The sequence below is a fragment of the Eptesicus fuscus genome, chromosome 5 (genome assembly GCF_027574615.1).
Source record: "Eptesicus fuscus isolate TK198812 chromosome 5, DD_ASM_mEF_20220401, whole genome shotgun sequence".
Lineage (NCBI taxonomy): Eukaryota > Metazoa > Chordata > Mammalia > Chiroptera > Vespertilionidae > Eptesicus > Eptesicus fuscus.
The window spans coordinates 100,158,619-100,175,646 of NC_072477.1; the positions used below are offsets into that span (position 1 = coordinate 100,158,619).

General features: G+C 36.8%; 1 protein-coding gene and 1 pseudogene across 2 annotated transcripts in view; one reads left to right on the forward strand and one right to left on the reverse strand.

Moving 5' to 3' along the window:
• The window catches only part of LOC103304446 (coiled-coil domain-containing protein 7-like), a 430,240-nt gene that overhangs the window by 208,153 nt on the left and 205,059 nt on the right, over positions 1-17,028 (forward strand). Inside the window, exon 17 of one of the 2 annotated variants that reach the window (XM_054716612.1) lies at positions 975-1,012. The exons of the other annotated variant lie outside the window; for it this stretch is intronic. Within the exon in view, the coding sequence (XP_054572587.1) occupies positions 975-1,012 (38 nt within the window). The remainder of the gene's footprint in view (positions 1-974; positions 1,013-17,028) is intronic. 2 annotated transcript variants of the gene reach the window in all.
• Positions 357-705, reverse strand: LOC114229598 (eukaryotic translation initiation factor 1-like; annotated as a pseudogene).

A 17,028-nucleotide genomic window follows, 5' to 3' on the forward strand; every position in this document is an offset into this window, starting at 1 on the left:
TGTCTTACCAATTTCAGCTTCACTGAGGGCTTTCTTTGTCCAGAAGCTCCTTCCTCTGGCCAGATATAGCCATCTGTGATCTTGGGGCTTTGGGTTTGGCTAAACATCATCTTATTTATTTGTTTCAGGCTGGACACTACCAGGTGCATACTGCTTGACCTCTGTTTAAATTAGGAATTTCAAGACTAAACAGCACAGCTCTTTTCAGTTATCGAATGAAGGTGTTATACTAGTCCAAGTGAAAAGCAGACCTTAATGGTTACATTATACAAGTTGTGTGGTTTTTAAACTTGTGACAAGGGACAGAGGGAAACCATACTCATTGCAAGGAAATTCTTTACTTAAGCTTCAGTGAGTCAAAAGCACTTAAAACCCACAACATGCAACTGGTCATCCTTAGCCAGTCCAATCTCTATAAGGAACTGGCATATGTTCTTATGCTGGTCACCCTGTAGCTGAATCTCTTCTCCATATTCTAGATGCTCAATTACAGTACCATTGCAGGCAAATTTCTTGTTAAACACCTTTACTAGTTTCTTTTTATCATATCATCAGTGATCCCTTGGACAGTCCTAAGGGTCTTTCTGCAATTTCTTTGTTGAATTCTTATATGGATACAGTCCTCAGTGCTAGCAGGAAGCAGATCATCACCCTTACTTGCATCTGCAAAGGATGAAAAGAGTGGAGTTTCTGGATAGCGGACATATACATTCCTTTTTCTCTGAGGTAACTGCCTGGGGAAGTTGAGGGAGAGAGAGAGAGAGAGAGAGAGAGAGAGAGAGAGAGAGAGAGAGAGAGAGAGAGAGAGTATTGGAGCATTACGAAGTGAGGAGGCTCAATGGGGAGGTTGCTGAGTCCTGGCGGGGGCTCACTGAGCACTTTTTAATACCTTAGTATTACAAATTGACATATTATAAAACTGTTTTGAATGTACATATTTGTTGTATTTGAATTTAGTATTATCTTTATCACAGATCTCAAGTGTCCACAATGGAAGCTCGATTGAAAACAGGTAACATATTTTTAAAATGTATCTTTTTTCTAATCCTTATCAGCTTACATGGCTAATTGGTAAAATATAGTCACTCTAAATTTAGTATCATAAACATTTTTTATTCATATCTTTCCTTACAATATTGTAATCTTTGATGGTGTTAAATGCTGTAAAAATCAAAAATTTTAAGTGAAAAATTTAAATTAAGGATCAGAGCTAGTGTACAACCCCCCCCATGAAAACAGTAATTAAATTTGTAGATAGTGAGAAACTGACCCTTATTCTGAAGTAATCATCATCCTTCAGAGGCATGACCTCAATATATAACAATGTATTGCTAAATCATTTCATATATGATTATATATGTATATACACATATACATATACAGTATATACACACATAAATGAATGTACATAACTGCATTAATGGATTCATCCAGTTAAATCCTATAATTTTCACTAGTGAGTCTGTTTAACATATTGTGATGAAACAGACTCACAAAAAGCCTGAGCAAGATAAATTAATGCATCAGCAAACTCTGTCAGTAAAATATAGGAATCCAGTGAGAATAAAGCATGTGATTGTTTCCTTTTAGTCACTGACTTGAATTATTGAGAATTCAAATTCAGTGTACATGAAGCACTTGTTCCTTAACTATACATAGCTTTATACATAAAATTTTGGCTTTGATTGCCATATAGAAAAGAGGGACGAATTACCTAGAAGTATGTATTTATCTTATTCTTTACTATTTTAAAAAAATGTATCTGTAGGGATTTTCTTAGATCTTTTAAAATTTTTTTGAATTTATTGGAGTGACCCTGGTTAACAAAGTTACAAAGATTTCAGGTGCACAGTTCTACAGCACATCATCTGTACACTGTATTGTGTGTTCACCGCCCCAAGTAAAGTCTTCATCCATCACCATTTATACCCCTATTCCTTCTTCAACCTGCCCCAGCACCCCCTGTGACCTGGTAATCATGATACTGTTTTCCATATTCATTATTTTTAATATTTCTAAATTACAGATCTCGGTGAATTAATAAGAATTAGGTAATAAATGTAATAACTAATACCCAAAGGTTTTTAAAAGATCCATTTTAAATGTCTTTTGATTATTTATAATTTTTAAAGTATCTCAAGAGAAAATTAGATATTGGCTTATTAGTTGTTTTGTAAACTTATTGTAGGTAGATTTCTTGTCAAGTATTTCTTAACATTATAAATATACATTGTCAGTATTATAAATATTTGATAAGATATAAAAGAGCCAATAATTTTTTTATCACCTTGAAGAATATGAAGTGATAACTCTTCATATAAGTTGTTTTAATATTGAACATTTAGTTGCTGGTAATGAATTTGATAGACTATATATATTTGTGAATCTCATAAAGTAGAAAGGCTCAAACAAAACTATTTTAAAGGGAATTTTTAGTCTCTATGAAGACATAGTAAGACCATCTCAGTTCCTTTCCATGAACTTTTGTGAAAATCTTGAAAAATGAGTGTGATAGTGTTATTATGAGTTACTACTCTTGCCAGTCCCCATTCTACCTGGCTGAAAATTCACAGTCAAGAGTGATAATGGGAAGTAGAAGAATGGAGGAAGGTTTGGATGGGGAATAGCAGACAGAACAATGGGGAATAGAAATATCAAGAGCAGAAAAGGATTGTAGAAAGGACATCAAAGAATTCCTCCATAAGTGGCTTTTCTCCATAAATGTTAATGGATATAATGTCCCCTGACTTCAAGAGTATTGAAGGAGAAAGAGTATCAAGGAGAAAAAGTATTTAAAATCATTTCAACTCAATTTAATTCAAATAAGGAAATGTGGGCTGAATGTCTATACCAGGGACTGTGGTAGATAATGAAAATGACAACTTAATGGTTCTTGCCATCAATGCAATAATATAATAAAAATACAAACTACTAAGAACATGGCACAATATTATTCATCAGATTTCATTTTGGGTTACTTCTTAGATTCTAATAGAATTTATGAAATACTTTGGAAAAGTTTCCCAAACCTTCAGAGCAAAGTAAGGAGATCCCACCTGAGCAGACACATGGCATTGCTTACAGTAAAGTAATTTTTTTGCACTTTCCACATTTAGTAATTTATTTTGGCTTAGGAATGAGTATAAAATATTTAATAAAACACAATTGTTATTAATAATGTAGTGTTGCACATACTACTCATTATTAGCTTTTCCTAAATGATTTACACCATTCAAACCCACACCTTTTAGAAATGAAAATGTAAATGATTTATTGGTTATTTTAGAGAGTTATACACCCAACCTACTTCTTTCTAAATTCACCTTTTTAGAAATTCCCCCCAACACTAATTAAGTTTGTTATAAAGCAAAATCTGTACAAAAGAGAAAGTGTGGCCATTTTTTCTCTATGATGATCTATTAGACTTACTCATTTTTTTAACTAAAATAATTCATTAAAGAAATCTTTTTTTGTCATCTTCATATGCCAGGTACTCTTCTTGGCATTGGTTTCTACTGATAAATAACACAAGTGAGATCTTTTCTCTTGTGATGCACTGAGGCCAAAACAGAGGGTGAAAAGGAAGGGGAATATATTATTGTTGTTGAAATAATCTTTCTCATATTCCCCCAATTCCAAGGTGCTTTGGAGTTCAACCAATGCAGAAGGGGTGGGTATGGTAGCCTATAAACTGGTAAACAACTGGGGAACTGGATCAACAAGGCCTCTAGAAATTGTTTTTAGAGTCTGGCTTAGAAGGAAACTAGAATGGGCATGATGGGAAAGGGTGGTTTATGTGCCTTTTAAATGAATTCCTTATTAAACATCCTATTCCTTTATGGTGGATAGATTTGAACAGGGACCTACAGATGATGGTCACACACATTCTTGTTTGAAATTTGCACACCAGATAGTTTCTTTTTCTTTATTTTTTTATAGTTTAAAGTATTACACATAGTAGTACATATATCTCCCTTTTCCCCCATTGACCTTCCTCCAGCCTCCCCAAACCCCTGTCACATGCCCTCATCCCACTCCTCCAGTGTCTTGTGTTCATTGATTGCGCTTATATGCATGCATACAAGTCCTTCGGTTGATCTCTTTCCCCCTTTCCTGAACACTCCCCAGCCTTCCCTCTATAATTTGACAGTCTGTTTGATGTTTTACTGCCTCTGTATTTATCTTTTTGTTCATCAGGTTATAATGTTCTTTATTTTCCATAAATGAGTGAGATCATGTGGTACTTTTCTTTTATTGACTGGTTTATTTCACTTAGCATAATGCTCTCCAGTTCCATCCATGCTGATGCAAATGGTAAGAATGCCTTCTTTTTTATAGCAGCATAGTATTCCATTGTGTAGATGTACCATAGTTTTCTAATCCACTCATCTGCTGATGGGCATTTAGGCTGTTTCCAAATCTTAGCTATGGTAAATTGTGCTGCTATGAACATAGAGGTGCATATATCCTTTCCGATTGGTGTTTCTGGTTTCTTGGGATATATTCATAGAAGTGGAATTACTGGGCCAAATGGGAGTTCCATTTTTATTTTTTTGAGGAAACTCCATACTGTTCTCCACAGTGGATGCACCAGTCTGCATTCCCACCAGCAGTGCACAAGGGTTCCTTTTTCTCCTCATCCTCGCCAGCACTTGTCCTTTGTTGATTTGTTGATGATAGGCATTCTGACAGGTGTGAGATGGTACCGCATTGTTGTTTTGATTTGTATCTCTCGGATAATTAGTGACTTTGAACATGTTTTCATATGTCCCTTGGCCTTCCTTCTGTCTTCTTTGAAAAGTATCTATTTAGGTCTGTTGCCCACTTTTTATTGGATCATTTATCTTCCTTTATTAAGTTGTATGAGTTCCCTGTAAATGTTGAAGATTACATCTTTATCGATGATAACTTTGACAAATATATTCTCCCATACAGTGGGCTTTCTTGTTGTTTTGTTGATGGTTGTTTTTTTTCCTGTGAAAAAGCTTTTTATTTTGATGTAGTCCCATTTGTTTATTTTCTCTTGAGTTTCCATTGCCCTAGGAGCAGTATCAGTGAAGGAATTACTTCAGCATATGTCTGAGATTTCACTGCCTGTGGATTCCTCTAGTATTTTTATGGTTTCCTGTCTTTTGTTTAAGTCCTTTATCCATTTTGAGTTTATTTTTGTGTATGGTGTAAGTTGGTGGTCTAGTTTCATTTTTTTGCATGTATCTGTCCAATTTTTCCAACACCATTTATTGAAGAGACTGCCTTGACTCCATTTTATGTTCATGCCTCCTTTGTCAAATACTAATTGCGCATAGTGGTTTAGGTTGATATCTGGGTTCTCTATTCTGTTCCATTGATCTATATGTCTGTTCTTGTGCCAGTACCAGTTTTTTTGAGAACAGTGGCTTTGTAATATGCTTGAAATATGGTATTGAGATCCCACCTACTTTGTTCTTCTTTGGCAGTATTGCTGCAACTATTTGGGGTCTTTTTTATTGCAGATGAATTTTTAGAGAGTTCTTTCTAGGTCTGTGATATATGCCATTGGTATTTTAATGGGGAGTGCATTGAATCTATACATTGCTTTGGGTAGTGTGGACATTTTAATGATGTTGATTCTACCAATTCATGAATATGGTATGTTCTTCCATCTGTTTATGTTTTCCTCTACCTCTTTTTTCAGTGTCTTGAAGTATTCCACATACAGATCTTTTACCTTCTTTGTTAAGTTTATTCCTAGGTAACTTAACTTTTTTGGTGAGATGATTAATGGGATTGCTTTTTTAGTCTCTCTTTCTGTAAGTTCACTATTGATGTAGAGAAATGCCATAGATTTCTTGGCATTAATTTTGTGTCTTGCTACATTGCCAAATTCATTTATTAAGTCTAATTGTGTTTTGATGGAGTCTTTAGGTGTTTTTATGTACGATGTCATGTCATTCGTGAATAAAGACAGTTTTACTTCTTATTTTCCAATATGGATGCCTTTTATTTCTTCTTCTTGTCTGATCTCAATGGCTAGTACTTCCAGTACTATGTCGAATGGGAGTGGTGAGATTGGTATCCCTGTGTTGTTCCTGTTGGTTTAAGTTTTTGCCCATTGAGTATGATGTTGGCTGTGGGCTTGTCATAATAGCTTTTATTATGTTGAGGTATGATCCTTCTATTCCCACCTTGTTGAGAGTTTTTATCAAGAAAGGGTGTTGGATTTTGTCAAATGCTTTTTCTGCATCAATTGATATAACTATGGCTTTTATATCTCCATTTATTTATGTGATGTATCACGTTTATTGATTTGTGGATATTGTACCATCCTTGCATTCCTGGGAAAAATCCCACTTGGTCATGGTGTACGATTTCTCTGAGGTACTGCTGGAATTTTGCTAGAATTTTGTTGAGGATTTGCTAGAATTTTGTTGAGGATTTTGGCATCTCTGTTCATGAGGGATATTGGCCTGTAATTCTCTTTCATTGTGTTGTCTTTATCTGGTTTTGGTATCAGGGTGATGCTGGCTTCATAGAATGAGCTTGGAAGTGTTCCTTCTTCTTGAATTTTTTGGAATAGTCTGAGGAAAATGAGTTTTAGTTCTTCCTTGAATGTTTGGTAAAACTCCTCTGTGAAGCCTTCTGGCCCTGGGCTTTTGTTTGCTGGAAGCATTTTGATGACTGCTTCAAATTCTTCCATAGTTATCGGCATATTGAGCTTTTCAGATTCTTCCTGATTGAGTTTTGGAAGGTTGTATTTTTCTAGTAATATATCTTATTTCCTACAGGTTGTCCAGTTTACTGGAATAGAGTTGTTCATAGTATTTTTTGACAATCCTTTGTATTTCAGTGGAGTTTGTTATTATTTCTCCTCTTTCATTTCTGATTTTGTTTATATGGGTCCTCTCTCTTTGCTTTTTTGTTGAGTCTGCCTAGAGGTTCATCAATCTTGTTTATCCTTTCAAAGAACCATCTCTTGCTTTTGTTGATCTTTTGTATTGTTTTTTTGATCTCTATGTAGTTTATCTCCCACCTGATCTATTATTTCCTTCCATCTGCTTACACTGGGTTTTTCTTATTGCTCTCTTTTCTAACTTTTTGAGTTGTAGGGTTAGGTAATTTATTACCATTGTTTCTTGTTTTTTTCAGTAGGTTTGTGGAGCTATGAACTTCCCTCTCAAGACTGCTTTCGCTGTGTCCCATATATTTTGGATTGTTGTGTTTTCATTATCATTTGTTGCCATGATGTTTTAAATTTCTTCCTTGATCTCTCTGGTAACCCAGTCATTTTTAATAGCATGCTATTTAGTCTCTATGTGTTTGATTTTTTTGGATTGTTTTTATTGTAGTTGATTTCTAGTTTTATTCCATTTTGATCTGAGAAGATGCTTGATATGATTTCTATCTTCTTGAATTTGAAGAGACTCTGCCTGTGACCCATTATCTTTGAAAATGACCCATGTGCACTTGAGAAGAATGTATATTCTGTGGCTTTGGGGTGAAATGTTCTGAAGATGTCAATTAATTCCATCTGATCTAGTGAGTCATTTAAGATTGATGTTTCTTTGCTGATTTTTTGTTTATAGGATTTGTCCAATAGTGATAGTGGGCTATTAAAGTCCCCTGCTATGATTGTATTACTGTCAATTTCTCCCTTGATATCCTCCAGAAGTTTTTTTTTTAAATCTATTTGGATGCTCCTTCATTATGTGCGAATATGTTTACCAGAGTTATTTCTTCTTATTGGATTGCTGCCTTAATTATTATGAAGTGGCCTTTCTTATCTGTTTTTATGTCCTTCACTTTAAGATCTAATTTGTCAGATATAAGTATTGCTACACCAGCTTTTTTTGTTTTTTTTTCATTTCCATTAGCCTGAAAAACCTTTTTCCATCCCTTTACCATCAGTCTGTGTGAGTCTTTTTTTTCTGAGGTGGGTTTCCTGTAGACCGCAGATATATGGGTCATGTTTTCTTATCCAATCAGTTACCCTATGTCTTTTGATTGGGGAATTTAACCCATTTACATTTAAATTTATTATTGATAGGTACTGGTTTGACACCATTTTTATTCTTTACTCCTGTGTTCCTTCTTCACTTCCTATTTCTTCTTTTTATAGCAGATTCTTTTGCATTGCTGGTTTGGTGGTAATAAACTCCCTTAGTCCTTTTTGTCTGTGAAGCTCCTGATTTCCCCCTCTGTTTTTATTGATAGCCTTGCTGGTTACAGTATTCTTGGATTCAGCCCCTACCTTTGGATGACTTTGTATATTTCATTCCATTCACTTCTGGCCTGATGTGTTTATGTTGAGAAATCAGTCGCTAGTCTGATGGGGGATCCTTTGCAGGTAACTTTATGTCTCTCTCTGGCTGCTTTTAAGATTCTTACTTTGTCATTGGTGTTTGACAGTTTAATTATAATGTGCCTTGGTTTCGATCTTTTGGGGTTCATTTTGCTTGGGACTCTGTGAGCTTCTTGGATTTGTGTAAGTTTTTTTAAAAAAAATTTTTATTGATTTTTTACAGAGAGGAAGAGAGAGGGGTAGAGAGTTAGAAACATCGATGAGAAAGAAACATCGATCAGCTGCCTCTTGCACACCCCCCACTGGGGATGTGCCTGCAACCAAGGTACATGCCCTTCCTTGACCGGAATCCTACCTGGGACCCTTGAGTCCGCAGGCCGACGCTCTATCCACTGAGCCAAACCGGTTTCGGCTTGTGTAAGTCCTCCCCGCCCCCCCCGCCCCCCATATCAGAAAAGTTTTCTGTCATTATTTCTTCAAATAGGTTTTTCTATTCCTTGCTCAGTTTCCTCTCCTTCTGGCACCCCTATTATATGGATTTTGTTTCGCTTCGTGTTGTCCCAAAGTTTCCTTAGTCCAGTGGTTGGCAAACCACGGCTTGTGAGCCACATGGGGCTCTTTGGCTCCTTGAATGTGACTCTTCCACAAAATATCACGGCCTGAGCGAGTCCATTTTGAAGAAGTGGCATTAGAAGAAGTTTAAGTTTAAAAAATTTGGCTCTCAAAAGAAATTTCAATCATTGTACTGTTGATGTTTGGCTTTGTTAACTAATGAGTTTGCCAACCACTGCCTTTAGCTCTACTCCTGCTTTAAAATTTTTTTTCTAGAAGCTGCTGTGCTTGGATATTATTTCCTTCCTTGTCTTCTAGATCACTGATATGGTCCTCTGCTTTTTCTAGTCTACTGTTGATGTTTTCTATTGAGTTCTTTATATAGTAGTGAGGTCATTTTTATTTCTTATTGGTTCCTCATTTCCTCTTGGTTCTTACACTTATTGTTGAATTTGTCTTCCATTCTTTTCATCCACCTTATGACCATTTCTCTGAATTCTTTCTCTGACAGGTTGCTTGCCTCCATTTCATTTACTTCCTTTTGTGGTGATTCCTCCTTATCTTTGATATGCAGGCTGTTTATTTGTCTCCCCATGATCTGTCTTCTCCGTGTGTCTGGTTATGTAGTTCTCTCTCTTGTGCATTGATTTAAAGGCACAAAATACAACACAAGAAGGCACAACACACAAGGCACTGAACACAAATGTATTCACAATACTAATAACCCCAAATAAAGATGACCACCAGAGAAAAGAGAATTAGGGGATAAGAAAGAAAGAAGAAATTTAAAAAAAGGGAAAAAAAGGAATGAAAAAATGAAATTGGGAAAAGGAAAAAAAAGTAAGAGAGAAAAGAAAGAGAATGAAAAAGAAGAGGGGAAAAAACTATTTATATAGGGAGATAACTCCAATAGAACAGCCACTAATCCCAAAATACTGAAGCATCAAATACCTAGAGATGAATGCAAACTACAAACAACACCTAATATCAAGCAAGGCAAGGGAAAACAGAAGCAAAATAAACAAAAACAAAACAAACAAAACAAAACAAAGAAATGAAACAATCTCACAAACAAGCATAAAAAAAAACAGTATAATCAGTACTCAAGGAAACAACAACAAAAGGACAGAGAGAAAACAACTAATTTGGATAGTGAAGAAAGAGAAGAGAGAGGTGTGTATGGACTTAGAGCAGAAGATTAGAGATTAGATATATAAATAGGGTGAAATTTTAACAGGGGTAAAAAGAAAGAGTAGAGAAAATCTTAAGTAGAAATACGGTAAGAGAATCAGGACAACAAAAGGGGAAATGTGAGGAAGAGAGTGTTCGCATAAAGGTAAAGTTGAGATAGAGTAAAATGATGCTAAAGGAAAGATGAAACTAGATTGTAGAACACTAATCCCATAATAAAATGACACTTAAAAAAAGGTAAAATAGTAGTAGTAATAGTACTGATTAAAAATAAAAATATAGTAATTAAAAAGGTAAAATCAAGTGAGGAAAAAAGAAAAAAAACATTTAGTTTCTTAAGTAAAAGATAAAAGTAATAACAATAAAAATGTGCAGTAATGAAGGTCATTCATTTCCTCTACTGTTCTGTTGGCACATCTGTTTCCTAATCAGGACAGTATTGAAGTTCCCTGCATTCCACTGCTCCTCAGTGTTGGAAGCCACAGTACTGATTTTCAAGCAGGCAGTACTTCTTTGTTTCTTATACTCCTTTATATGTGTTTACACAGGAGTCAATTTGTAATTCAACCCCTGGGTGGCAGCATTGCTGGATTGACCTCCGGGACTATAGGTCCTCTCTAACTAGTGTTTAATTTTGTTTCCCCCGTGGCACTTAATGCCAGTTTGGGGGAATGGGTTGTCCCAGAGCTAGTTCTCTGATCGTTATTCTCTTCTCTGATCCCCAGGTTCCACAAAAACAACTTTCCCCTGCAGTCTCTTAGAGTGTCCCCAATTGGGTGATCCTATGTATTGGGCTTAGTAATCAAAAGAAAGAATTTAAGGATCATGGAAAGCGCCATAGTAACTGATAGACCCGCCCCTTGCTCAGGCCACAGCGCCATAACGGGAATTTGAGTTTGAGAGCTCACACAGGGACCACAGCCCTGCTGATGGAATTTGAGCCCACACATGCACAGAGACGGGTATCTGCTCCCCGCAAAGCAAATGGGTGACCAAACCTGAAGCTTACTCAGGGCGGCAGTGCCACCTGACTGATTCTGGGCAAGCGCACACTAAAGTCTGTTTTCCTCAGTGCACACAAAAGTCTGTTTTCTGCAGCGCACACAGAAGTCTGTTTTCCACAGCACAGGCAGGCCACAGTGCTACTGTGCAACCCATGGTGACCGGGACCCAGATTCTCCTGGCAAGAGGCAGCACTGAGCACCACTGACTTGACTCTGTTTCTTACTGTGTGCGCCTGGGATCCCTGACTCACAGAACATTCACACTAAGAGCCAGTGACTCCAATTCTTGGTGCATGCACACATGGGGTCCCTGATTTTCAGAGAGAAGCTTCACGAGGCAACAGAGACTCTGATACTCGATTCTTGGTGCAGACACAGGGAAACACTGACTCCTGGCATGCACTAGGGTACTCATTTTCAGCACATGCCAACTGCGCAGTGCAGGTGGGTTCCATGATTCTAAGTGCACACATGAGACCACAATGAATGCTGGTAACACTGACCCTGGGCAAGCCTGGTTCCCACCAATCCACGGAAGCCACACGTCCTAGTGTCTGAGCACTTCAGTGACACTCAGGTGGTGTGAAGTTACCACAGCACACGGCCCAGGTCCACGCAACTCAAAGTTTGAACCTTCTGGTGATAGTCAGAATGGGAAGATGACACAATCCCCAGAGGAAAGAAAAAGAGGAGTCGCCAAGAAAGGAAATTAGTGAAATTGAAGCATTCAACATGACCGAAAAAGAATTCAGTGTAATTGTCGTGGTATTCATACATCAGATGGATGAGAAAATCAACAACCTATGCAAGAATCACGAAGAAATCAAAAGTGATATAGCTACAATCAAAAACACCATGGAAAGTTTCAACAGTGGACTAGAAGAAGCAGATGACCGAATTAGTGAGTTAGAAGATCAGGTACAGAAACAAGCTCAATCTGAACAGCAATTGGAAGAAAAAATTAAAAAGCAGGAGGAAAGCCTAAGGGAGCTGTGGGACAACATGAAACAAAGTAACATATGTATATATAATAGGGCTTCCAGAAGGGCAAGAAGAGTAGCAAGGATTAGAAAATCTATTTGAGGAAAAAATGACAGAAAACTTCCCAGATATGGGGCAGAAAACAGTTACCAAGTACAGATACTCCCAAGCAGGATCAACACACCAAGACACGTCATAATTTCAATGGCAAATATCAATGACAAAGAGAGAATCTTAAAGGTGGCAAGAGAGAGACAGAGGGTTACCTAGAAAGGAACTCCCATCAGATTACCAAATGATTTCTCAACAGAAACACATAAAGCTAGAAGGGAATGGAAGGAGGTATACAAAGTGTTGCAAAGCAAAGGACTGAATCCAAGAATACTCTATCCAGCAAGACCATCAATTAAAATTGAAGGGGAAATCAGGAGCTTAGCAGACAAAAAAATGCTAAGAGAGTTTATCACCACCAAACCAGCAATGCAAGAAATGCTAAAGGGAATACTGCAAAAAGAAGAAATAAAAAGGTAAGAAGGAAAACAGACACAAAAATAGGTATGACTACAAAAAAATACCTTTCAGTTATAACTTTAAATGTAAATGGGCTAAATGCTCCAATCAAAAGACATGGAGTGGCTGAATAGATAAAAAAAAAACACTAGCAATATATATATGCTGTCTACAAGAGACCCACCTCAGAACATGGGACTCACATAGATTGAAAGTGAATGGATGGAAAAATATCTTTCAGGCAAATGGAAATGAAAAACAAAAAAAGCTGGGGTAGCAATACTTATATCTGACAAAATAGACCTCAAAGTGAAGGCCATAACAAGAGATAAGGAAAGCCACTTCATATTGCTAAAGGGATTGATACAACAACAGGATATAACCCTGATAAACATATATGCACCCAACACAGGAGCACACAAATACATAACAAAACTCCTGGAAGTTATCAAGGGAGAGATTGACATCAATACAATTATAGTAGGGGACTTTAATACAGCACTGACATCACTGGATAAATCCTCCAGACAAAAAATCATCAAAGAAACAGCAATCCTAAATGACTCACTAGATCAGATGGACTTAACTGACATCTTCAGAACATTTCACCCCAAAGCCATGAAATATACGTTCTTCTCAAGTGCACATGGGACATTTTAAAAAATAGACCTCATATTGGGTCACAAGAGAAGTCTCCCCAAATTCCAGAAGATTGATATCATACCAAGCATCTTCTCAGACCACAATGACATACATTAGGAATAAACTACAATAAAAACAATCCAAAAATCTCAAACACTTCGAAGTTGAATAGCATGCTATTAAATAATGACTGGGTTACCAAAGAGATCAAAGAAGAAATTAAAAGCATCCTGAAAACTAATGACAACAAAAACACAACAATCCAAAATCTATGGGACACAATAAAGGCAATCATGAAAGGGAAGTTTATAGCTCTACAAGCCTACCTCAAAAAACAAGAAAAAATGGTAGTAAATCATCTAACTCTACAACTCAAAGAATTAGAAAGAGAGCAATAAGAAATGCCCACAGTGAGCAGAAGGAAGGAGATAATGAAGATCAGAGCAGAAATAAATGATATAGACACCAAAAAAAAAAAAATAAAAATAAAAAAGATCAATGAAACCAAGAGCTGGTTCTTTGAAAGGGTAAACAAGATTGATGAACCTATAGCCAGGCTCACCAACAAACAAAGAGAGAGGACCCAAATAAATAAAATCAGAAATGCAAGAGGTGAAGTACCAACTGACCCCACAGAAATACAAAAGATTATTAAAAAATACTATGAACAATGCTATTCCAACAAACTAGACAACCTAGGGGAAATGGACATATTCTTAGAAAAATACTACCTTCTAAAACTCAATTGGGAAGATTCTAAAAAGCACAATAGGCCAATAACAATGGAAGAACTTGAAGCAGTTATCTAAAAGCCTCCAGCAAACAAAAGCCCAAAAAAGACAGCTTCACAGGGGAGTTTTACCAAACATTCAAGGAAGAACTAAAACTCATCCTCCTCAAACTATTCCAAGAAATTCAAGAGGAAGGAACACTTCCAAGCTCATTCTATGAAGCCAGCATCACCCTAATACCAAAACCAGATAAAGACAACACAATGAAAGAGAATTATAGGCCAATATCCCTAATGAACATAGATGCCAAAATCCTCAACAAAATTCTAGCAAATATTATCCAGTAGTGCAACAGAAAGATCATATACCATGACCAAGTAGGATTTATCCCGGGGATGCAAAGATGGTACAATATCCGCAAATCAATAAATAATACATCACATAAACAAATTGAGAGATAAAAAATCACATAATCATTTTCATGGATGCAGAAAAAGCATTTGATAAAATCCAACACCCTTTCTTGATAAAAACTCTCAAGGTGGGAATAGAAGGATCATACCTCAACATAATAAAAGCCATATATGAGAAACCCACTGCCAACATCATACTCAATGGACAAAAACTAAAACGATTTCCCCTAAGAAGAGGAACAAGACAGGGATGCCCACTCTCACCACTCCTGTTCAACATAGTACTGGAAGGTACTAGCCATTGCGAGGAGACAAGAAGAAGAAATAAGAGGCATTCAAATTGGAAAAGAAGAAGTAAAACTGTCCTTAATTGCAGATGACATGATATTGTACATAGAAAACCCTAAAGACTCCATCAAAAAATTATTAAACTTAATAAATGAATTTGGCAATATAGCAGGATACAAAATTATTGCCAAAAAGTCTATGGCATTTCTTTACACCAATAGTGAACTTATAGAAAGAGAGACTAAAAAGCAATCCCATTTATCATTGCACCAAAAAAATTAAGATACCTAGGAATAAACTTAACCAAGGAGGTAAAAGACCTATATGTGGAAAACTACAGGACACTGAAAAAAGAGATAGAGGAAGACATAAATAGATGGAAAAACATACTGTGTTCATGGATTGGTAGAATCAACGTCATCAAAATGTCCATACTACCCAAAGCAATCTACAGATTCAATGTAATCCTCATTAAAATAACAATGGCATATTTCACAGACCTACAACGAACTTTCCAAAAATTCATCTGGAATAAAAAAAGACCCCAAATAGATGCAGCAATCCTAAGAAAGAAGAACAAAGTAGGTGGAATCTCAATACCAGATTTCAAGCTGTATTACAAAGCCACTGTTCTCAAAACAGCCTGGTACTGGCAAAAGAACAGACATATAGATCAATGGAATAGAATAGAGAACTCCGAAATCAACCCAAACCACTATGCGCAATTAATATTTGACAAAGGAGGCATGAGCATAAAATGGAGTAAAGACATTCTCTTCAATAAATGGTGTTGGGAAAATTGGACAGATACATGCAAAAAAAGTGAAACTAGACCACCAACTTAGACCATACACAAAAATAATCTCAAAATGGATAAAGGACTTAAACATAAGATGGGAAACCATAAAATTACTAGAGGAATCCACAAGCAGCGGAATCTCAGACATATGCCAAAGGAACTTTTTCACTGATACTGCTCCTAGGGCAACAGAAACTAAAGAGAAAATAAACAAATGGGACTACATCAAAATAAAAAGCTTTGCACAGAAAAACAAAACAAAACACACACACACACAAAACCCCCACAAAACACACACACACACACACACACACACACACACACACACACAAAACCCATCAACAAAACAACAAGAAAGCCCACTGCATGGGAGAACATATTTGCCAATGTCATCACCATTAAGGGTTTACTCTCCAACATTTACAGGGAACTCATACAACTTAACAAAAGAAAGATAATCCAATCAAAAAATGGGCAAAGGACCTACATAGACACAGTCTGTAGGAGGATAGAAGGAAGGCGAAGTGACATATGAAAACATGCTCAAAGTCACTAGTCATTCGAGAGATGCAAATCAAAACAACAAGTGGTATCATCTCACACCTGTCAGAATGGCTATCATCAACAAATCAACAAATGACAAGTGTTGGTGAGGATGCGGAGAAAAGGGAACTCTTGCACTGCTGGTGGGAATGCAGACTGGTGCAGCCACTGTGGAAAACAGTATGGAGTTTCCTCAAAAAACTGAAAATGGAACTCCCATTTGATGCAGTGATCCCACTTCTGGGAATATATCCCAAGAAACTAGAAACACAAATCAGAAAAGATGTATGCACCCCTATGTTCATAGCAACACAATTCACCATAGCTAAGATTTGGAAACAGCCTAAATGCCCATCAGCAGATGAGTGGATTAAAAAACTGTGGTACATCTACACAATGGAATACTATGCTGCAGTAAAAAAGAAGGAGTTCTTACCATTTGCAACAGCATGAATGGAATTGGAGAGCATTATGCTAAGTGAAATAAGCCAGTCAGAGAAAGATAAATACCACATGATCTCACTCATTTGTGGAATATAATGAACAACATAAACTGATGAACAGGGACAGATCCAGAGACAGAAAATCTTCGATCAGACTGCCATTCCTCAGAGGAAAGATAGGGGAGGGTGAGGGAAAGGAGTAGAGATCATCGAAAGAATTTGTATGCATGAATATAAGCCTAACCAATGCACATGAACACCAGAGGGTTGAGGGCATGAATAGGGGGGAGTTGGGTGGTTAATGGAGGGATGAGGACTCATATGTAATACCTTAATCAATAAAGAAATTTTTAAAAAGCATGGATTTAAAGAAAAAAAAAAAAAAAAAAAGAAATCAAAAAGAGCCAGAGTAAGTGCGTGAACTCCGGCGCTGTGCACAAGTCTGTGGAGTCTTGTTTCCCCTTGGGTCTAAGCAGCTGGCACACTTTAAAATTTTTTAGGCTGCCTTTTTTCACCCAGTTCAGCTATGGGTTGCTTTTTACAATTCCCTTCTGTTAGCAGTCCTGTGGATCCCCTTCCACATTCACGGATCACACTAGCTCCAATGGCCGCGGATATTTTTTTTTTTTTTTTGTGGGGTGGGGCGCGGGGGG